The following is a 24,527-nucleotide window of genomic DNA, read 5'->3' as shown; positions in this document are numbered from 1 at the left end:
GGGACAATGTGATTTCCTAGGAATATTGCTGAATGATATGGAGAATCAAACTCATTGATGTCCCTGCTTGCCATGTTGGAGTATGTTTTGTTTGTCACTTTTGTTTCTTACCTCACACATTTGGAATCTCATGAAGACATTCCTGAAGAAATGTGAGCAACACTCCACAATAAGTAGCAGTGGGAAGACAATCTGAAAGTGTGAATATGCAACAGGCCACACAAACAGCTCAAAGAGAATTCCCTCGCGTCCTTGTCACAAACAATGAGGACTAAGTGAAGTTGATTTTCATGACGTCGTCAGACCGCCGATAAGAAGAACCCATGCGGGGCTCTGACTCACTATCAAGTCACATGAGCCAAGTATGCAATACTGGGAAATAAATGAATGATCAAATATGGCTTTATCTTCCTTCTGACAGCAGATATTTGGACCTGCCGTTTTTAGGGACATATTGACTCCCACTGACGAGAGCGTTTGGCTTTCATTGAGGGACTTTTTTTGTTGCTTTTGATGCTTGATGTTTGATCTCAAACCATAAACTCACCAAAAGTCTGTCTGTCAATGTCTTGACATTTCTTTTCCCGGAGCCAGACCTTGTCATCGCTGCAAACGTACCCATTATTTAAGGCACACCATTTGGCTGTTTACTCAGAAATTCAAGATGCTTTGGCAAAAATGAAAGAATTGCTTTTCTCCTCACTTTTTCTGTCCATGTCCTCGGTTGGACCTCTTTACACCCCCACCCCCCACGCCAGTTTCTTTTTGTTTTTGATGACAGTCTAATCAGAGTCGTGTCTGCAATATTTCATATTGTTATGATTGGAGCTCCACTCAGGACATTTTCATCATGGTAGGCAATAATAATTTGTAGACAAAGAAAGGACAAGTTCAGAAAAAGGGTAATTTCAGATTGTTTTTCAAGTTATGTGTTGTACACATTGTTGTTATTGTATTATTACAATGTTGTTATATTGTTATTACATATTCGATTAACATTTTGTCTTCTGATCGATTTTTCAGGCAAGGTTTTGTTCTTCTCTCTTCTTACCTGGAAATGCTCATGCTGCTCATTTCAGAATACATTGCGATATTGCATACTTTAGTATTAATAACTACAAAAACTCAATAGTAATGGTTATATTAAACCATGCAGTTAAAGGTTTGTAAATACCCATAATAAGAACCCCTCCCCGAAGACATGGCTTCTTATTACATCCTAGGGGGAAAAGGGAAAATAACTGTGTAATAATAACTTAACATAATCAACCAGTCAATAATATCTTCATTTCGTTTGGTACTGGGTCTAGATATAACAGTTGTCAAAAGCAATTCTGATGGCCATTTTCTATTCATTAAGTACAGAACACAGCTTCCTGTGTGCTACTCACTGTGGTGATCCGCTCCAGCTTCAGTTGGCACTGATGCCAACTCAAGACTTTGTTGCAAATGCCAATATTTGTTCCTTTTTTAAGAGCAATACTATGACGCAGGCTACCTGCGTACAAACACCGCAAACACAGCAGATCGTGTACTCTGAGGTAGAATACAATCTGTCGCAGAATACTGAAGAACTTCTGATTTCTACAGAAATAGAATTATTTCCATCCAATAGAAATAATGGAAATTGATTTACATAATGTATCCAAAAACGGACTGAAAAATGAAGTTGACCAGTCTTCATGTTAACAGGTTCAAACTAATGGATAATCACACTTACATGTAGATGTCATACATAGTAACAGTACAACCTTTTTTTCTTTTTTTTTTATATATTTCAGTGCATCTTTAGAAGCAGTTACAATGCATTCCCAACACCGAATGCATCAAATTTGTTTTGGTCCACTCAGCCTTGCCTGTGGTGTTGATAGTGGGTGATGGCATCAAGTTGTTCAACTTGTGCGTTCCTTATTATGCAGGGCTTCAGACTGCTCCGAAATGGTGGCATTTTGCTCCTAAAACTTGAGACAGTACAAGTACATTTTTCATCTGCTTGCACCTGGGCAGCCAGGAAATTTGCAAATATTTATTGTTGCTGACAACCTTCTGCTCCACACTTGCGCCCATTTGTCAGCAATATAGTTGAAATGAAAGAAGTGAAGGTTTACATTGCAATGAATGAATGAATACAATTTATTTCGATCAGTCATAAAAGGAAAAAAAAATACCACACCTGTACAGGTCCGCCATAAAAAAGAAACACATACAGACCGGGAAAGACCGCTTATTTTCGCCTACCCTCTTTACAAGATCAGACCACTCAAAGCAATTAACTCAAATATCACACATAAATGAAAATGACATTAACAAAACAAGATCCAAACATCAACTTACATTCTGATATTTTTCAATAACTAAAATGGTCTGACTCCTTTTTAATTCATCAAGGTGATTTCGTACCTTCACACCACTAATAGTAAGACATTAATATTTTAATTTAGTCCTAGATTTTATTCTTTCAAAATGTTCCTTCCTTCGAAGGTTGCATCTATATTCTTTTATCTTACTGTTTATAATACAATTCATACATTATAAGTGCAATTTTATCATTTACCAATTCCTCAAATTTCAAAGCTCTTAACGTAATAAAAAAAAAATTGTTTTGATGGTTCTCTACTATTTGACTTTGTTATTATCCTTACAGCTCTCTTTTGTAGAATAAATATTGATCTTGTTAGTGTGGGATATGCAATCTCCCCCCGCATTTCCCAACAAAGCATGTTGGTTCAAAAGATCCTTCACCTAATATGACAATTGATTTTGTGGGGAGGTTGGCGATAAAAATAAATAAATAAGCAGCTCACAATACTGTCAAAAAACTGACGATATTGTTGGAAAATAAACTGCGTTTTTCTACATAACAGCAGTGACAAAGAAAATAGACGTGGCCATGCCACATCACATGCCATTGTCATGCGCTCCTATTGGCTCAGCGGCACAAAGTATCATATTCAATGCTGTGTTCAAAATCTAGTTTTTGACAGAGATTTTAACAAATATTTGCTGGTATGACTGATTTATGGGAGTGATAACTGCCGCAGAGGCCCAAACATTCTTAATTAGATTTAAACTGCACTAATAAACTGACCACTAGAGGGTGCTACAAGTACACAAATGGAATACAACCTTGTCTTTCTAACAAATGCGCTGTTTTAAATATTGTGACGTGACAATGACGATTTTGTGGCAATTTTAATATTGCGATTTTGCAATTTTGCAGTTATTGTTACATTACTAGCTCATAGTAAAAATAAAAATACAATTATAGCCCTGTATCTCTGTGTGGCCATGTAGCCGTTTCATTATGACCTTTATGCTTGCTCATGACCTTGATTAAAAGACACACGCAAAAAAACAAAATTTGTTTTTGTATCCTCACATATGTGTCAGTATGGTCAATACTGATGAAGGAAATTAGCCTAGCATGGCAAACAAATAAATGAATGAAACACTTAAACCTCAGATCTTAGATCTTAGTGCATGGAATGTTCTAGTTGAAAACCTTTATTGATTACAAAGTCAAAACAAAATAACATGAGAAGGATCAAAAGTCAGGTTTTCATCCAAATGTTTTGAAATTTTTATGCGAATTTTGTGAAAATGCGCAAAACGAATATGCGATTTATGCCCATTTTCATCCACTCTTTTTTTTTTTTTTCACTCACACAAATATACACACAGACAAACATGGTCTCCCAGGCAGGGAAGCGAACCCACGCCTGGAACCCTTCCATCCGCTCTTCTTTTGCGAATATGGAACTTTGGGACAACAGGGAGTTCCAGGTGGGAATGTTGGTTTTGACGGACTGAACGGAAGAAGTTTGTCTTGTTGGCTTCCCTCCCGCATGAGGAGTGAAATGTGTCGTTACTTTGAGAGCTGATGTTGATAAAGCCATCTAAAATGGCATTCATGTTTTTTTCTTGAATTAATTATAAAAAGAATCATGTTTCTTCGTCAAAACGTGTGACGGTTTTGTAGTCGCTTATTCGCAAAACCTGTTTCCATCGGCAAAATGCGCATTTTCCTTTTTTCAATACACTACAAAAACCACCCCCTCCAAGCGTGAATTTTTTTTTGCAAATTTTTGGGCCTTTTGTCAAATTTCTGCCGTTTGCATTCAGTTTCTTTTTTTGCAATTCTTGAAAATTCCAATAAAAATAGGTGGTTGGAAACCCACCTAATGAAAACATGTTTTAAAGTGTGAATGACTTGTGAGCGTTATTTTTAAACAGTGCATTTAATACCCATTTCAGAACCTCAGAATTTCCAACATATGCTCAAATTTTGTCCATATCCCACTACAACCAGCATTTTATTTTGATCCCTACTCTGACTAATTGCTAACCGCATCTTATTGTGATGAAAACGACGATGAAAGTTGGTGAAAACAACCTTTCCCGTTGCATCTGTGTCGTTGGTTCCAACAGGAAGGCGGGCCTGATACTGTCGCAGTTAAAGGAACTGTCGTCTTGGTGCAAAGGTCTCCTCCAGGAGCCCAAGATCGGCCTTCGCAGGATGTCTCTTAAGTTCCTTTCCTGTCGCTACACTGACACCAAAGCCTTTGGCGTCAACTGGGCGCACATGGGCCAGGACGTACACAAGGCGTGCGATGAGCAGATGCTCACCGTCATGTATAACGACTATGGCGAGCCCAAGGACATCTAAATCAATATTATTGCGTTATTACATTTTGACAGATCTAACAAAAGGCAGTTTTACATTTAAGTGTGCACATTAAGAGCAAACTTGTTTTCTTGGTGTATTTCCAGCTATTCTGTGACAAATCAGCACCATTACCAACTTTATTGCTCGTCACTGTTTTGTTTGGTTTTCTTTCTAACTATAAAAAGATGTTAGACATGCGCTGCCACGCTTTAATGTCATCATACTGTACGTTGTATAGCTGTACAACAAAATCAAAACGCTTTATCGTCATAGAAGCGTGAAACAAGAAAGTTACCTTGAACCCAGCCTTGCATCATTTCTTTTGGTTTTCTGTATGTCTTGACATGATAGGATTTTCTTTAAAAAATAATAATAATAATTTAAAGGTCCCGTGCCAAAAAAATGTGTTCTAATCTTTGATGTACGTTAATTAAGTTTGCAAGATAATTTGGTTTGAAATGCCAAGAAGTTGGTCAAAAACGCCTGCCACAAAGAACAACTGTATATTTCTCACTAATATTCACTATGTAAATGAGCTTTGCTCGAACTAGATCACCTAATGTGAATACGGCTTTCCTCTGATTGGTGGTTGGTGATATCTCCATGTCTCATGGCAGCCATGTATGATCTTAGTAAGGAAGAAGTTGCTTGCTAACGAATGATGATGTGAGCGGAAAATCGGATTAATTTTTTAATTTTTAATTTTTCCAAACAATTGACAAACTGCATAGATGTCAATATTTAACCATGCAACAGACTCATTTTGAACGACTGTAGGTGGGGGGCAAATTTGGATGGCATGGGACCTTTAATCTTTTTATGTTTTTTATTTGTCATATTTTCTAACATGATTTTATTATCTTTTTTGTCTTCAGTCTGCTCTCAAGTAGAGATTTTTGAAGAAATGTCTAATTGAAATGTTTTCAAACTTCTGACACGTGTTTGGAGAGAAGGTGAAGAAGTTCAAATAAACGGCGTGCCACAATTATCTTTATATGGTCGGTAATCTGAAGTGTAGAATAAAAGAGAAAATAACTTGGGAGTGAATCCTATAATTGAGAAATGACTGAGAAAAAAGCTTGGCAAAGCTTAATGAAAGAGTTGACAAAAAAAAAAGCACTTAAGCACATTCATCTTCACACAGACGTAACGTAACTACTACCATTTGCATACACGTCATTGAAACATCATGCGTCCTGCAATGTGTCTGGCCTTTCATATTCTGCTACAAAAGCGAAAACACAAGACGGCCCGTGAAAAGTCGAAGCGCTAATTTGACTGGAAGAGAAAGTGGTGTGTTCTCAGCAGGCTCCGCTTAATAAGAATTGGGGCTCTGACAGTTGCTGGCTGCCTGCTGGTCAAGTTGAGTCAACAGAGTTCAGACAGCCCCGTTGCGCTTGCTGAACTCTCACAATAACACTTTTCATTTCAATCCTGCATCTACGGGATCACTACACCAGTCAAACAATTTGCTCAAGACATTCACTTTTTTTTCTTCTTTTTTTTAATTAACCCAAGATTCATAACATAGCACCAGAGATTTGCGTGGCTTTGTTGCGTTTACAGGAAATGTTAGTCGGCATGGGTAGATGCGGGTAAACAGATGGATTTGATGTGGTGAGAAAAAAATGCAGTGCTGTTTTACGAGCTTGACAAATGTCAAGTCGAATTTTAGAGGCACGCTGCTGAATGTAGAATTGATGTTGGGCATTTTGATTGAAGATGTGACAGATTTGTTCACTTACTGGGATATTTCTACTATATCATACTTACAATACTTACTTGAAAGTATTTTTTCTTGTTTTAAATGCTCATGTAACTAAAACTCAACTGTCATTGTGGTAGTTCACTAATTACTTTTAACTGTCTTGAACCTTGATTATTATTGTTTAAACTTTGTACAAAGTATAATTATGTTTAAAGAGATTGTCTTGGTCTTTGATTTGATTCGATTTTTCGTCTTTACCGTAGAGTGGCCTGCAAGTGTCAAAAAGTATATCTTAATTGCAAACAAATTTCTTGATAATAGAATGAATGTTAGATATTTGTAGAGTGTTTTACACCTACATTGCATTGTTTCCTTCTGTATATAAATACTTGCAGCTGTTTTCAAAATAGTGCGCGCTTCCCAAGATAGCTGATGGCCTGTATTGTCCTATTCGCTGTGTAGCTCAGTCTTTGACGTTCTAATGTGTAAAGCAGACCCGTTTCATTTATTCTATCTGAATATAAACAAATTGAAATGGTACGAAACATCAAAGGATCTTACAACATTGTGTTTCTCAATAGTGAAAACGGACATCGGACCGAGAGAACCAACTAGTACCTGCATGATTCTGTTTTTAAATGTGGATGTCATCAAGTCGACATTTTCACTTTGCTACTTCAAAAATAAAGACATGAAATGTGGTCGTATGGATGTGATTTCTGTCCACTACAAAATGAACCCATTTCGGAGATCAAGTGCAACCGATCATTACTTGTAATCTTAATACGTAGAATGTATTGCACACTTATGCAACCATAATGTGCGAATGTTTATCATTTGTTTATAAACAGAGATTGGTGCATTTGTGCTACAACATGAAAAGTCGGATATCGTCTCCTTCTGTTGCAGTTGGCATCCAGACAGTTCCCGTAGATGAAAGGGAACCGTGGAAATAATTTTTAACAAATTGGGACATATGACGCACCTTTATCCGATGGCTCCCCACGATGCCCCTCTCAGCCCATCATATCATCATTATTGTAGTTTTTAAGTCACTCAACTTTTAATGAGGATGCCCACTTAGGTTGTTTGTTGCCACGCTGGCCAAGCGCAGTGGCAACGCTGAAGTCCTTGCATCCTTTTTCCGCACACAGATGTCTTCATGTGAGAGGAGAGTGTGCCACAAATGAGAGCGCAGCCGCTTAGATTACTGGTGAATGAAATCGGCTGTGTTCATGCCCACAACGGCGCAACAGGTGAAAATGGATCCCTGCAGTGCTTTCATGCACTAACCTGTGTCAGCAACAAAGGTAAGTGCATGCAGATTCATTTCTTTCTATTAAATTGCTTAGTCAGCTTATCATTTTGTGTACCGGTACTGCATCACTCATGGCTCTAAGATCTTTGGAAAAGAGTTTAGGAAGATAACATACAGTAACTGAAGTCATGTGCTTTATTCTGTTTTTTATAAATCGGAGAGAAAAAAGGTCAAACCACTGAAAAAAGATAAATATAATTTCTATTTATTCAATAAAATACTTAACATAGATACACTTGATGCTCTTTTGGATATGTTATTTGATTTTTCTTGAAAAGTATGTGTCTTGTGATAATACAACAATGGCAGGTTGTTTTCCTCTCATACATTATATTGATCCGGACATTTCATTTTTCCAACTCCAATTGTCACAAAGAGAATCCACAAGGTTTTTGAGTATTTGTTTACGCAACAATCACATATGTACTACAACAGAAGCTGGTGAAAATGATTTGTCAACATTAACTTTTTTGGAAATGTCCAATAAAATATGTTATTTACGGTTATCGCCGACTGCGTTGTTTGAATGTGAGCAACGCGTCATCTAGTATACACGCACTGTTTTAGTCAATACACATTTACAATCCTAATGTTAATAGTCAGAAATACAAGTCCTAGGTTGTGCTAAAACTATTCTGATAATTGGATGATACATAATAGCAGCAGCAAACCTCATTTGTATCACGTGAATTGCTTCATCACATACTTATACTACACCGTTTTGAGTTGCCTCATACACATGAGAATACATTTTGATTTACCTATGCTATAACTGGCAACGGTCCTTAAGCACTCTGATCGACCTTTTTGAAAATAATGTATTTGCCTTCCAAACATTTGTGTGCATGATAAGATAGTATTTTTGCTTGTTGGCTATGTTATCTACAGTTTGACTTATGTTACACCACTCCACTTGCTTGCACCCATCGACTTTACGGGATTCCTTCTCCCCCCTCCGGGTCCTTGGCTTTGCTCTTATTCTCCTTTGCATCCGGATCGCGGCAAGTGCACTCATCCTGATTGCAGTCTGCCCCAAATTGAATCACCTAGCAGAAAACAAGCATCATATTCAGAATGCTCCAATACTTTGTATTTTCAAAATAACGTGACTGATCACATCATACTAGTAACTAGGGGTGTTCGAAAAAATCGATTCGGCAATATATCGCGATATTACAGCGCGCAATTCTCAAATTGATTTTTAAACATCAATTTTTTTATGGGAATATTCAACAAAACGTCTTATTTAGGGTTAGGATTCACACATTAAGCATGGAAGGATGTTATATTAATGGAACATTAAGCCTTAATATTTGATTTCAGTGCTGTTCAAACATGAAACAGACTTGAATTTTCAGATAAATACATTTTCATACAAATCTTACAGTGTACATGTACAAGTTTACTGATTAGTATTTTCCAAATTTGAGTAAAAAAAAAAAAATCGCAATAATCAATTTATAGATTCGCATCTGGATTAATCGGTATCGAATCGTGACCTACAATTCATGATACGAATAAAATCGCCAGGTACTAGGCAATTCACACCCCCACTAGTAACTATTACTCTTTTTTTTCTTCTTGGAGCTCTTAAAAAAAAAAAAATTACTCTATAAGAACTATAAAACAAAAAACAGGCAGGCACGCAACTGGGGGCCTTTTGCATGGCTGCCAGGTAACGATGGGAAAATAAACGAAGCACTTGCGATATTTTTTTACACCTCAAGATGGCAATCTTGGTTTAAAGATGCTGCGGAAATGTAATCACGTCCCATTGCACTTGACTTTAAAGTTTTAACCCAAGAGCACCATCTAGAGGAGTAAAAAAATATCGCAAGTGATTCGTGAAGCTTCATTTGTCCACCATTACTGCCAAGTCTCACAGCATCAACATGGAGATAAATATAGAATATTTTTCCTTCAGGGTTACTCTGGGCCGCCGTGGTGCCATGCCCGCCTCAGAGTGGACCATGGCCAACCACAATTCCACAGACAGCCTTCTACATTTCACCGGAGCCAACACACTGAAGACGTCCACATATCAGGAACTAACCAATCAGATGAAGGTTAGTTTTCCAGAGATGCTTGCCAAAAACTTAGGAATGAATTGACCTGGGAGTTGGGATGTAAGTGATTCGACTTGACTTGAGCTACATGTCTTGACAAGTAATATTTCTCATAGTTGGAATTTTTCATTTATAACACAGTTAGAGGAAAGAGATAAAGAAATTGAAGGGGTGTCATTTGTGTCAACCAGGCAACCTAGTCAGCGTTGCTGTGCACTTTGCAGTGTGAAGTGGGTACACTGAACACAACAGCGATGGAAGGAGCCTCAAGGATTATTAAATTTGGACGGATTACGTTGTCGATGAAGTTGTCAAAAAGACGATGGTCAAAGGAAGGGTTTGTAGCTCAAAGATTAAACAAGATTAAAGTTTTGCTATCAATAACAAGACGGGATTTTGAATTATTAAAAACTATGTGATTGTGAACATGTAAGTACAACGAAGTAACAAACTTAGAGGTGGGACGGTGTATAAAAACTATCAGAGACGTTTTTTTCTTCTACTGTGCCATTTGCATCGCCGAGCCATCCATGGCTAGCAGCTATAGATTAAATGTGCGATCTCAGTTTTGCTTTGCCAAAAAGTAGCGCTTAGGAACCCAAGTGGGATCTTTTGAAGGCTTGATCCTTTCGGGCTTAAAGAAAGGAGAGGAGAGCAAATAAAGCACTTGGTGTCAATTGGTTGAACTTGGCCTTTGAACAACAAGAAAGCTTCAAGGAACAGAACAGAAGGGAGGAATACACCGACGTGGGTGGAGGTGAACCGTTTAACACATGTTAAGAGTCAACAACAAGAGCAGCCAGATCTGTCTAGGAAGCGAGCCACCACCACAGGTTGTAAAACAAACTCTGGTGCCCCGCGAAGAAGTCTGTAGCAAGACATGTAAACATTTGCTCTTGGAAAGTGGGAGGTAATGAAAGAAATGACGGCAAGTGAGGCAAGAAGAGGAGTGGGAGGCGCACCTTCACTGCTGATTGTTTTGGATTCACACAAGCTTGATAGCAGAGCAATCGTTTGACTGAGGCTACTAAAGCCGTCTCATTATTTAGGTGTGTTGTCTTTTGTCTTTACAGCTTTGGTAATTTTATGACCTCAATGGCACAATTGATTGTGTGGTAGCTCAGCTAACTAAACTACGCTACACATTTATACATGACAAACATCAGCTCCAAGCAGTGGTCCTGTCACAATGAATGGTGTTTACTATACCCAATGAAGTAGCAGCAATGCCACAATGCTAAAAAAAAAAAGAAAAAAAGGGAAGGAGCTCCCGTGAGTCATAATGTGCAGTAGGTGAAAAGGAAACAAGAAGTTCAACCATGTAGGCCAAAATACCTATTAGGGTATCGGAGCCGCTGAATGTGTGGCATGCATGACGTTGCACAATAGTCAATTAAATACATACCGTGTTCCAAATCATAAAGCATAAAGGATCTAGGGGAAATGAACATGGCTGTTTTTCCTAGGGCAGTATTTGCATTTGTTATTTTTCATGTCTGTTAAAATCAGTGATTTAAATCGAAGTAATAATTAGTTTTCAGATGAGCCACATTAAAATGATTTTGTTTTGTTTAAAGGTAATTACTCTCCATTAAAGGGATACTTGACTCATTGAGCTATTTTCAGGAGTAAAAAGTAAAAAAAATGTGTCCCTAATTAATTTGATAACTTCATAATTTTTCATGTACGATTAGTACCTTTAAAAACGAATTTTCCCACTGACGATGAAATCACCTGTGCTGAGGAAGTACAGTAATTTCTGTACTATACGCCGCTACTTTTTTCACTTGCATTTGACCCTGAGGCTAATACAGAGGTGCGTGTGGCTTATCCATCAGATCACAAGATCGCACTATAAAGGAAGCACAAGAGCGTCATGCAGAGCATAACAAACCAAGTGAGCCTAAATACAGTAGGAGCGACGAGACAATTTGTGCCCTCATTATGGAAAAGAAAGTAGCGGGAACCCGGTGTGGTAACATTAAAACACATGTGGCTTACAGTCGGATTCGGCTCATATGTGTAACAAACTCGAGTATTCCCCAAATTTAGCTAGCGCGGCTTATAGTCAGGTGCGCCTTATAGTCCAGAAATTACTGTAAGTAAAGACCAATCATGGCTCAGTTTGCTGACCAAACCAAGAAAACAGGTGAGCCATCATTGGTCATTACCTACTTCCTCAGCACAAGTGATGTCATCCAAGCGGAAAATTTGTTTTTAAAAGGTATTAATTGTACATGAAAAATAATAGTTATCAAATTAATTCTGGACAAAATATTAACTTTATACTGCTGAAAATGGCTCAATGAATCAAGTATCCCTTTAATAAACAAACTACAGTTTTTATACCCAACGGAAAAATAGAAGGATCTTTTTACTGTTGAAAAGGGTTAAATAGTCCAAGTCTTTTTGTTTTACATGTTTATTATTATACAGCTCATGTTTTATTTTCAAGCATATTTATTTAACCTTTATTTATAATCACTATGCCCCAATAAGCCTTCAGTGTCAGGAAAGAAGAGGCAAAATGATGTATTCTCCTTTAAGGTGCCTAAAGGTATCAAAATGACCTCAACAAAATATGTAGAGTTTCTGACTATTTCCTCTAGTGTTATAAAAAAGAACCGTACATTCTGCAAAAAATAAAATAAATAAAAATCAGCTCCGAGACAGAGCAAGCTTTATGGATATAAAGGGAGCTAAATTCATGGTGTGACATCATTGTTTGGCTGCTAAAATGTTAGCAGGCCACTTCCTAGATCACGGAGGAAGACACAAGACACCAAAAGGTGAAACAATTGCGGGCACCATGCTTTGCAAGATATTGTTTTATCTTAGTTGAATCAATGGTATTCCAACGCAGCGAGTTTACATTTTAAACGTAATATTTCTGAAGTAGCATGGGTTGACAAGTGTGAGGTGGTGAAAACCTGTTTATGTGTATCCTTTGAGCTGCAAACTCAAAACAGAGAGACTAAATAGGTGCAGTCTTTGACGGCAAGAGGAAAAAGTAGTGGAGATCTGGATTTGTTTGCTTTCTGGATGTCTCCTGCCCACCGGCACAGCACTCATGCCAGAGACAAATTTCTATAAACAACTATGACTATAAACAGGAAGAATCTGACTTTCAAAGCCTCTATGCACCATCTCCATGACAAGATGCATGCTGTGAAACCATTCGTTTTACAAGATTATCCTTGAAAAAAATATGGTCAATTTTTATTATCAATACGAATCTCAGGGAAGGCATCATTTCAATTTGGGATTGATGAAGCAGGCGAGGAAACACGTTTTACCTTTCTGGATAATAGCGTAGAAGGACAGCAATCTCCTCCGTCATACTGGCAATAAGCCCGATTGTTGAGGGTGTCGCACCAGCCATCGCCACCGAAAGGCTGTACACAGGTTTTGAACAAGAGTACAATTTGTTATGATTGTGGAATCAAGCTCATGAAAGTACATTTTCAATGAAATGTAATACTTCCCGGCTTATCACTCAAATCTAAATAAGTTGACTTTCTGGTTTCCTCATTTAGGAAAGCCAAGTCAACCAGCATCCTCAACAATATTTTGGTTTGTGGTTCATTGACAGCGATGTCCACAGAAATCACACACGTCCCCACTAGTCCCAATCTTCCAACAGTTTCCTCTCGTAGTGACGCGCACACACACATACACACACAGCTATTAGCATGATGCAAAAGAAAATGTGAATCAGCAGACCGGGCCCTCGGAGATGGCTCCGATCGGATTCTGTTGTATACAAGATAAGTAGTTAGGCTGGTTGAAAGTTAGGAAGAGATTTCCTCATCTGTAAGCACAAATGAGTATTGACTAAAACTAATATGCAGTACCATATCCCGTGCTGTGCTTATTTGACCATTTGACCTTTAAGGGCTGTTCCAATATTAACCAAAACCACAATCGTCCTTAACTTTGACCTCCATTTATACTGATATTCTGACAGAAAGGTAGCTACGTATTTCCAAAGGCTGTTATTAGCTTTGTGTGCGTTACATAGTGGCTCATGACTTGGATGACATTTACGCTAATTGTCAATGATTATGAGTTTATAAAAAAAAAAAAATGAAAAGAAAAGGAAAGGAAAATATACGAGAAACACATGCGGTCTGTAATAATTAGTGTTGTTATGGAACACCAGTTTTTAGGGAATTGTTTTGCCTCACAACATTCACTGCGAAGCGAAAGAGGAAAATGTTTGCCGGCAGTAAAGGAGAATGTGTTTCATCAACAGTTTGTGTTCCAACAGTAGTTCCAGGATTTTCTGAAGCAAACAAATGATAGCCAAACAACACCCGGCTTCGGAGCTTTAGAAGAGCATGTACTGCAAATTAAACGAGGAACGACACCGAAATGGTGCTTTGCTCGCCAGTGATCATTACAGATTTTAATGCGGGACACAAAAAAAAAAAAATGCACAACTAGGTATGTTTTTGATATTAGAAATCCCAATTAAGTCATGTTTGACCTTTTGATAGACTGAGCACGTTGTATTTGTTTTTCCCTTGCTGGCAAATACAAATGGTAAGTTTATTCATCATTAAGTTCATATTTGATAGTTCAGTTGTGTTTACAATTGTTTACATTGTTCTCTTGTATGACATCTAAGAATGTTGACATTTCCAAATGGACCGCAAACATCAGATGTGTGAAATATTATCTCTGTGAAGCAATACATATTTTTGTATTTCTTGGCTTGATGCAATGTCAGTCAAGATTGAAAAAGACATTCACCCATTTAACGGTCTCAAACACCCGGTGACATTGATGGCTGTGGTGTTGGCCTTCACGAGATGCATGGTTTAATGGACAGGAACGGAATGTTGGGGGGGAAATACATTCCCACACAACCAAGTACTGATGCAATGCTACGCAGCTCTTTTGTCTCTTACCTCACATGACTGAATGCAATGAATGTTTTCAGGGGGCGGGTACCACTTCATCATCCCTGTGCAGACAATGGACTGAAAATCAAAGCATAAAATAAGGTAAGTTGAGCAACCTTACATCAAAGAAATATAATGGTCAAAGAGTCAAAACAGGAGTGCCTTCATTTCAGACCCGCATTTTTTTCTGCTGGGCTATTTTTTTTTACTGATTTTGACTATTTTCCCACATAAGAGCAACATGGAAAAAATGTTAGGTTTATCTCATGTTTTTATTAGTTATAGTGGAAGCCAGGATAGTATGGCTGTAACGTGTTGTAAACTTACCACGCTTATATGTAACATTTTTAACATAAACATCATGCAAATCAACCTGCGATTGTGATTGGTTAGCTAGGATCCAATCATGAACCAGAAGTGCTGACATCACCAAAATCATGCATTTTTATAGGTTTAGACATGCAAATATGGCATGTCCACTGCAATCATTTATGGGTTCGAAAAATTAAACGTCCCCCCAAATGTGGCGGTCCACATTAATGCTGCAAATTGAAAATACTATTTTCAACGGCGCTTACAATCACCACCAAATTGTCTCAATTCTGCCCAGCCAACGGCACAGACAAGCCTGTGAATTTCATATGTTCCATTTGCAAAGATGTTTCCTGGATGGACTCCTCAACCTGTAACCTTCAGCATTTGCTGATGTATCGCAGAACACGACATTGTGACGCTGTCGCCATGTGAATAAACTCATCCCAATCTGTTGAAAAAGGGTCAATGAAGCCATCCGGGTTGAAGTCTGTGATCGAGCAGGCTTCACTCTAATTTTATCGGTTCATCTTAGTTCCCGTCCTCATCTATAGACACGTACTGACAAAAAGAATAAGTTACAAGCAGCTGAAATGAGTTTCCTTGTCAGAATGAGATTGGGTGAGGACGGCCATCCGAGACAGACTCACAGTAGACAGTTAATTTCTTCTTTGCTACTCTGTGTTGTGCCTGTAAACTGGACCCCAATGAGCCAGATGAATGGATGATGGAAGGAATGATAATTGTTTCATTATGTTGATTTGAATTCATTTTCAATTTCCATCTGTTATTAAAAAAACATTTGTTTAAACTTGCAACAGAAGAAACACAATTACTGGTCTGAAATCACAACTGTTTATTGGCCATGAGATAGGGTGTTTAGCAGACAGCAAGCAGAAAGGGAGAAAAACCCTCACTCGCCCCCACCCCCCGCCCGGGGGTTATTAATTTGTGATAACACATTGCCCTGAAATCACAAAGGCAGCGTGAGGAGTATGTTGTAAGCAAGCGTCTTTCCAACTATGTGACCTTGGTAAGGTCACACTCACTGACTGTCTGGCAGGCTGACCGACCACCCGAAAGCAAGGCAAAAGTGAGTCAGTGTTGACAGCATTCACTTTGAGTCTATTCATGAGATATGATGCCGTGTAACATGACCCAACGTTCAGGCAAAATCTGGCAGTCCAACAACTTTGTCCATTGTGTGAGTGTGCATGTGTTTCCTGAAAATTTGACGTCAACTACAACCTTTCCGCTTGCGGAATGCACTTATTCCCAGTAATGCAAAAACATTTGGACACACATTCAAATACACACTGGGAGTGTGATAGGCGGTTACACTTGAGAAATGAAATTTTTTGCTAAAAAAAAAACTTGACAATTATTTAGTCAACTCCAAAAATCCAACAATTTATATTTACATTAATTTTAATTTTAAAAAAATTAATGAATTTATTGAACAATCACTACATAGGATGTGCAAGAAGTAGGGAGTCTTACTTTAGAATAAACACAGAGAAAATAATGTATTTGGTTGGGGATGATGCCGGTGTAACTCCTTTTTTTTATGTTTATAACCATTCTAGATTACAGTGTAATTGCACATCCACTACAGTAGGTGGCAGAGACTGTGCAAGGAGTATAAACTCCTCTGCAAAGGTGCACTTACAAGATTTTTATAGACAATGATCTGTAGTTGCTGTGGAGAGTTGAGGGGGCACAGAATTATTATTTTTTTCCTGGTAGGGGAGGGGCATACGCTGAATTCTCGTGGGATTTGCGAGTTCACAGACCCCCAAGAATCCATCTTGTACCGGGCCTGCTGATTTTCACCGATCCGTACGAGGCAGGATATGCGGCTGTGACGAAAACAAGAAGCGCCAAGGCCATGGGAAACATGGACGCTGCAATTAATTCTGTTGTTGCAGAATTACTCACAGTTTCCTTGTTGAATGAAGAACAGCGAGAGGCGCTTCATGCATTTCTAACAGGTAAAGATGTCCTTGATTTTTATTTATTTTTTTACCAATGACGACAATGACATTTTCATCCGCTGCCGTGATTGGTCAAAACAAAAGTCTGGTCGACATGCACAAATTGCGCATTGCCCAATCAGCTTGAAGTATTGTACTGAATGTCCCGCATTTCCCGAAAAGATAACATTGGAGCGGTCCCTGATTGGTAATGTGGAGAACTCCCTTAAGTGAATCACAATGATCAATCTGGCTATTGCCAACGATATGATGAAAGAAGAAAGACCACATTTCTTGGCCTGCTGGATGGACTGGACTTTTGATTTAACAATCTGCCTGCGTGCGTACAAATTACGCAAAACTTCACTCAGCACTTCAAGCCTATTGTCAAGCCTATCACCTTAAAATTGCAGCGAGACTTTAGTGGCGAGTGATGCCAAGCCAAACATTTTTGTCGTCTCAGAAACCGAAATACCCAAGATCTAATATGAGGTCAATGGGATCATTGTCATAATAAAAATGACAAAATCTTACAAATATTCGTATACCTGTATCGCACAAGTAACTGATTTTATTTATCTATTTAACCATTTCAGATGTTAGAAATGGCCCTTTATTTTAAACAGTTGGACTTTCTACTTTTGGCCAAGTATATTTCATGGTTTTCACCGTTACATAATGTCCTTGATACAGTACAATAAGTCAAACAAAAACACATTTACATTCCAAGTGTGGAGGTTCGCTGTAGCGGAGAGGCAGGTGGACCCAAGCGCTGCAGGGAAGCAGGCAAGGCAGGAGTGCGATTATATGTACACGGAATTTGACTGAATATTAGTCAATCCATAAAGATGGGTCAACAGTAAGTACCGGTAACTCGTTTTACTGCATGCTGTTGTTCGGACCACCAGCTGTTTCAGGGCATTATTCATTCTGATGGATTTATTTCTTCTCTCTTTTTCGGTGGCTCGGCTTTCATGATGGTCCAGATCGGTTACAAGGCAACAGGGAAACAAAACAACCACTTTTTTACAAAAGCTGCCAATGGTTTTCAAATTTCACAAGCTGAACTGGACAGCACATCGTAAGGGATCATTGGAAAATTATGACTGTTCGACCACAAAATAAGAACATGTACTACTTTGACCTTTGACTTCACATTCAACATGCAATTTATGTCCGCTATTAATCATATTGAATCTGATTCTCGCTGGAAAATAGACCAATGATTCCAGAAAAGCCCAAAGGGGGACTCACAATGCCGGACTGTTGCTGCATTTATTTCCCTCCCCGACTGACATTTACATCGTGTTTGCAGGGTCGTACAAGTCCACAATATTAAGTTATTTCACTTCTAAAAACAATAACCCAACTATGGGTCAAAAATGGACTGATCCTCTACTTGGGTAATTTGACCCATCTTTGTGTCAAGAAAGGGGTCTTTTAGCGTAAAACAACTCGTAAATATTGATCAGATCCTTTACTTTAATTAAGAGTAAAAAAGTATATATAATTTTGTATAAAACAACCCAGAAAGTTAGGTCAAATTTTTCGGTCCATTTATGATCCATAATTGGGTTACTTTTAACCCAATTGTTTTTAGAGTGCAGCATGTTTCATGGTGTCCAGGAATCTGTTCATTCTGCTGTTACACAAAGCAACTCAAATTGTAGGTCAAAAATTCAAATTGTAAAGATTTAGGTGCCCTATTTTTGTGCCCAGTAAAATTCTAGCGCAAAGTCTAATATAAGTGCATGCACGAGTGGAGTTTTCTTTCTTTTGGTATTTTCCTTAGAATTGAGCCTGGTGGTGTGTTTGCGCCGTAGTGGGATGGAACGTAGATGACTCCCAGTCTACAGAAGAAGAAATTAACTAGCTGATGTCCGAGATTGTGTGAGATTGGTCAATGAACATTAATGTCATTGCTATAAATGTCATCTAGATCATGAGTATTATTCATGTAGATCTCACCTGAACTTTGATCGGAAACATCCAGTGTTTTAACGAGCCAACTGTAGAGCCATTGGGCAGAACCACTGGGTCATGAAGATCCATGTCCGGGGTCAAAACGCATGTAGGGTAGCAAACAGCACCTGCTCGGAAAATATATAAAATTAAATGTTCTTATTTGAAAAGTTGAAAAACTGTCATTATTAACGTAATACTTTATATTTCCACCTGAAAAGGTTATTTAAACAAATGTAACAGAGTAAATGTAGTTACTTAATACCAGCGGTGTGGACTCGAGTCAGATTTGAGTCATGAATTTGACGACTTTAGACTCGACTTGAAAAAATGTTAAAAGATTTGCAACTCGACTTGGACTTTACCAAACAATGACTTGTGACTTCACTCGGACTTGAGCCCTTTGACTTGAAAAGACTTGCTTCTTCCACCAAAACAAAAAGATTCAAATGTATGTTAACAAGTAAGTTCCTCTCGGTGTGTGCGCACGTGTGTACGAGTTGGGCTGACAGCGCCGTCAATAAGACGACATGTCAGGGACGCCGCAAAGGCGCAAACACACCCGCCTACGCTAAAGCAAACTTCAAAATAAAGCTAACCAAATAATACATTGACACCAATGCAATAGCTTTGGTGGATTTTACTTTGAAGTCTGCCTGCATGGTGGCGTGAACGCCAGCTTGACTACTGCTCTTTGACATTTTGGCCTGCATTATCAAAGTTTTTATTGAAATGACATATTTTCTACCACCATTATCATAATGCCACCCCGAAAGTATATTAAATAGCGAATAAACCGCAAGTTAATTACGCCGCCATTGCACGATACGGTACAAGTCTCCGGCGTTCGTGGCCAATAGCTAACTGTTAGCGTTAGCATCGAGTGCTAGGCTTGCAACAGTAGTTTGACAGATGTTGCTCAGCTCGCTGACCTATGCTACTTTGTAATCCACTCTCCCTGTTTAAACGACGGGAATGTGCCCTAAATTGCACTTAGATGTATTTTTCAATATTCAAAATAAATAAATAGAACTTTACCTTGATTTGTAGTTATTTTATAAAGCACTAGCTTTAAAAAACAACAACAACAACATTAAAAATATCTAATATGGCCATTTCGATTTTAGGAACACAACTTCAAGTGCATTACAAGTGCAATACAACATAAGGCAGGATAACTTAACCTTGTTAAATTATACATGGACCATGTATAAAATAATTATGTATCTTGCCTTATATTGCACTTAAAGTTGTGTTCCTAAATCCTAACGGCCATATTAGAAATGTAATGGGCAAAAGCATTTTATAAAATAAATTAAGACAGAATTAAGTTTTCTCTGCATTTATGATATTCTTTTACACCATGAATGACTAGGCTGAGTACATGACACACTTTGCCCTGAAACAATATCATCTGCAGTGCGAATTTTACTCACTGATATTCAAGCCCTCGTCACAGCCGTACGCGACAGAGTTTAGATCAGTAGGAACAGAGCAGGATCCTTGGAGGCTGGAACACATGGTAAACTGTGCGGTCCATTTACCATCCTTAGTGCAGCGAATCACACTCTGGAAGCCAGCAAAGTACATCACAATACTTCATAGAAATTACAATGTTGCCTTAAACATTTCTTGATAATAATATGTTTTATGTGACCTCACAAGTCTAAACATGACGTTCTGATTAATATTACATTTGTGGAAAATGAGTTATGCAGCAAAATCCACTTGTTTTTATCCTTCTCAGGGGGTGGCCATTTTGCCACTTGCTGTCGACTGAAGATGACATGACAGTTGCCCATGACTCAGGTCAACAACCAATCACAGCTCATCTGTTTTCTGAAGCTGAGCTGTGATTGGTTGTTACCAGAGACCTGAGCAACTGTGATGTCATTTTCACTCAACAGCAAGTGGCAAAATGGCCGCCTTCTGATATTGATTAAAAAAATAATAATAATTTTGTTGCTTAACTCATAACGCGATATCAACCAGAATGCCATATTTAGACTAATGGGGAGGTTAACTTCCCCTTTCAGAGTCGCTGTAAAAGAAGACTTTGATGTCCATTACATTTGCAAGAAGTGATGATGCATCATTAGCGCTCTATCAGCAGTTAACAAAGGACACAAATGTTATTGAAAGAAACATTTAAAATATGTACACAATTGCAATCATGTAGTTTATGAAATAAATTACAATGAAAGGCCTCTGTTGTGAAAGGCAAAAGACAGGCATCCATGTCTTGTGAACAGCCAGTTAACTTGTGACGCAAAATAAAAACTTTTAGTACGCAACATAAATCCACACAAAGTTTAATTCAGTAGCGCAAATCTTAATTTTGATTCTGATGCAGGGGAATTATTTCCCTTGTGACTCAAAGGAGAAAATCAGTTCCTCCCCCAAAAGTGAAAACATTGTGTGTGAAACACCGTTCACAAGAATGGCATAATAAATGAGGTGGAGGAATTGTTGTGGCTGAAATGTTGAACAGTGTGATCAGTGAAAAAAAATGTTGGATTTGCATCAAAAATGCATCAAAAACATACTAATAAAATGGCTCTTTGGCAGCATCTGCATTGAATAATGTAAAGTGTTTAAAGAGCAACCTGTAATAAGTCTGACTAAGAAGACACAAAATCAAAATTAAATTTTTTGTATTCACTTTTACCCATTTACAGCGTCCGATCCAATATGACAATTTTATTTGTGATTGACCTTGTGTTTTACGGAAGTGAGTAACATTAAACGCTTTGCCAATGCAGGCTTCTAAGTACAAAAAGTCAAACGTGCATGTTTTCGGGTCGAACATGGTGCCATCTGGCATTAAAAGACAATACTTTGTTTTTGTTTTTGTTTTTTTTGTTTTTTTTGTTTTTAAAGAAAAAATAAATAAATAAATAAATAAAAAAAAAAAATAAAAAAAAAAGACAATACTTTGGAGTTTTTAAGATAGGGTCAGCTCATTGAAGACAACAAGCTTAGGGTACCCGCTGATAACAGCAAAAAATGTCATCGTAAGGGTGGAATGGTCAATTGTATATATATAATCATTTATTTCTGTCAGTCCATCTTAAGTGCAAAAAACATTTGATTATCGTCGGATAAAGTAAATGTTGTGCAACTGTCAATAACGTACATTTTCTTTTGCATCTGAACACTGCAGGGTACAGAGTGTGTCATAGTAGAGGCCATTGGTGCATATATACATGCCCTGGAAAACGTCAGGTAAGGCCGGGCAAGAAACGGGCTTACATGAGGCATCCTCCCACTGCCCTTTCTCGAGGCACTCAGACTTGAAGTATTTCCTAAAAACGACAAAGAAACACTCTATGGCAGATTATTAGCGTTTTTGAAAAGCCAACAATCCAATAACAAGAAAAGGAAGGGGAAAACTGCATGTGTCAACATTGGGGACATCATTTTTTGCTGTGTTGTGGGATGACCTGCGGTACTTCGATTCGCTTGAACACAATTTTAAGCGCACGTGCACTTTAAGTGCAAACACAATATGTACATAATGATGCACTCAATGACCCCCACCCACCCACATGATATTTTTACTGTTTCAATAACACAAACATACCAAGCCAGAGAACCGCCCACTCTCCAGTAAAACACATTTCCATTATACAGCATCTAATGTGTGAATGCAACAGTATGTGCTATAGCATAAAGTTAAATGGGTTCATGTGTCAAAGCCAAGAAAGTCTGTGTAAATCTCTCACAGCTGCTGCTGCTGTTCACTTTCACACGTTGAACTAATAAAGCATTAAAATGTTTACACAATTGCTTGAGAACGTGAAACTCATAAACATACCAAGCTGAAAACAGATCTTAACATGAAGTTGTTCTTCACCTTACTAAATGGGAATTACAACAACAAATCTATATTTCATTGGTTTCATATCACAATAAACGCTTGTTAATATTTAATAGGATGCCATTAAGAGCAGTGCGGGGATGAAATGACATTAAACAGCATATTTTACACATGAACTCAACATGATATCAAACGAGACTGAACCGTGTAACGAGGAACGGCTCAGTTTATCTGAAGCAGGGTACAAAGCTGGCATGATGCGTTTCGTTTTAATGGTTGTACAGCAACACGTAGTTACGCAGTGAATACAACAATGTAATATGAGAACTCTGCACATTGGGTATACTTACTATAGTATGGTATGTAGTATTGAAATACTACTCTTGTGGATTTAGATGTGAGTATATTGCATTGTGAATGTATACAAGATCAATCACATCTTTGGATTTGATCATGCTGATTGAAATGACTTTTATTTCATTAACTAGGGCTGTACGGGTTGTTTTTACGTATACCCTTTTGAAGATGAAATAATGCATGGAAATGGTCTTATGATTATTTTATTCTCACAAGAGAATTGTGAAATCAAAGCGAAACTCTTTTACATACACAATATTTTATGTACGTCATGTATGGTGTGTGTATTTTAAGTACTATTCTCACCAAAAGTACAGAAACGCTCACCTAGGTGTCTTCATTTTGAGACTCCCCAATACATAGAATCCGGGGTTGCATTTGAAACGGCAGGTGGAGCCAACATCATGGCTTGAAGACAAGCACTCTGCCGTGAGCAGCGTGGCATTGGGGATGTTTGGAACCTCTGGGCACTCGATCCTACAGTAAGCCTCTGGGAAAGACCACAGACCATCCTCCAAACATACCAACCTGTCATTGTCACCTAAGAATAGGGAGGAGAGGAAAGGCAGGAGAAAGGGTGATATAGAAATGACTAATTAGTTGTCGCAATGTTGTGATTTGATATTGTCGTCGTTGTATTCTGTTCTTTCTCTCTCTCTTGATGATGTGATTTCAATGGGCTTCAGACTTCAGGAAGTCAATGACTTCAAAATATTTTCACTAAAAACGACGGTTGTATTTACAATCACGCATTTTGTGCCAAATGCGACCGGAACCCGGAATATTCAGGTACATAAAATGCCACGATCATTACACATTTGAAGCCACAAACATTTTGCTATGAGACAACTGCCAAACATTTGAACACTGCAATGCCTTTGTATTGGCCGGAATGTTGCCTTGGTTTATTTTTGTTTTTTATTCTGTTTATTATCCTTGCCTGCCCTTGTGCCACTTACGCGTCACTGCTTCTGCCTACTGCCATGTCCCTCATCCAAACTGGTCTGCATTGTATGCCTTGCAGAAATGCGTGGATTCTTGTAAAACCCAAGACAGGAACCACAAATTCAGCAAAATCTAACTTTAAGACCAAATAGTACACAGAGGAACAAGTAGGTCACATCGTGGACTGATTTGTCTCAGATAACATTCTTGTTTTCCTTTAAACTTTAGTCTTGTGATAATAAAGAGGAAAACTAAATGCTTTGCAATGCCCAAAAATAACATATTTCTGCATTCTTCATGTGGAACATGAAATGTTGAAAATAAGTGGAGACTGAACATTCAAAAGTGATCATACAAGTATTGGGTCTAAGAGGCTGGCACATGTACAATCCAAATGTATTAGTTGTACTTGGTGTTGAATATATTCTCGTGACTCGCGACAAGCACACCGGCCTTTGGTTGATGTGGATTGGCCTCCAAAAATATGTAACCA

The 24,527-nt window shown here is 38.1% G+C and overlaps 2 protein-coding genes and 1 long non-coding RNA gene across 11 annotated transcripts in view; 2 read left to right on the top strand and 1 right to left on the bottom strand.

Annotated features, from left to right (window-relative positions):
• astn1 (astrotactin 1) overlaps nucleotides 1-7,075 on the top strand; it is a 309,454-nt gene extending 302,379 nt beyond the window's left edge. For all 8 annotated transcript variants that reach the window (XM_086094600.1, XM_086094593.1, XM_086094620.1 and 5 more), the window contains one exon: nucleotides 4,429-7,075. In XM_086094600.1, the coding sequence (XP_085950726.1) occupies nucleotides 4,429-4,666 (238 nt within the window). In that variant the 3' untranslated portion in view covers nucleotides 4,667-7,075. The remainder of the gene's footprint in view (nucleotides 1-4,428) is intronic.
• A 463-nt stretch (nucleotides 7,076-7,538) lies between these two features.
• On the top strand, nucleotides 7,539-14,768 carry LOC147181822 (uncharacterized). Its single transcript, XR_015097048.1, has 3 exons — nucleotides 7,539-7,684; nucleotides 9,617-9,758; nucleotides 14,704-14,768. It is a non-coding gene; the product is annotated as an uncharacterized LOC147181822 (long non-coding RNA).
• Nucleotides 7,940-24,527, bottom strand: part of pappa2 (pappalysin 2) — a 50,042-nt gene continuing 33,454 nt past the window's right edge. Inside the window, exons 21-27 of one of the 2 annotated variants that reach the window (XM_086094459.1) lie at nucleotides 23,417-23,630; nucleotides 22,049-22,217; nucleotides 20,349-20,481; nucleotides 18,919-19,040; nucleotides 14,672-14,743; nucleotides 13,055-13,153; nucleotides 7,940-8,738 (exon numbers count right to left, since the gene is read on the bottom strand). In XM_086094459.1, the coding sequence (XP_085950585.1) occupies nucleotides 8,625-8,738; nucleotides 13,055-13,153; nucleotides 14,672-14,743; nucleotides 18,919-19,040; nucleotides 20,349-20,481; nucleotides 22,049-22,217; nucleotides 23,417-23,630 (923 nt within the window). In that variant the 3' untranslated portion in view covers nucleotides 7,940-8,624. Of the gene's footprint in view, nucleotides 8,739-13,054; nucleotides 13,154-14,671; nucleotides 14,744-18,918; nucleotides 19,041-20,348; nucleotides 20,482-22,048; nucleotides 22,218-23,416; nucleotides 23,631-24,527 lie in introns of those variants that run through there. The other variant, XR_015097045.1, reaches the window with a different exon arrangement.

This window comes from Leptonotus elevatus, chromosome 1 (assembly GCF_054856555.1).
Source record: "Leptonotus elevatus isolate MCC_2025b chromosome 1, RoL_Lele_1.0, whole genome shotgun sequence".
NCBI classification, from domain to species: Eukaryota; Metazoa; Chordata; class Actinopteri; order Syngnathiformes; family Syngnathidae; genus Leptonotus; species Leptonotus elevatus.
Note: the sequence above shows the minus strand (reverse complement) of the source record. Positions and strands in the feature narration are given on the sequence as shown.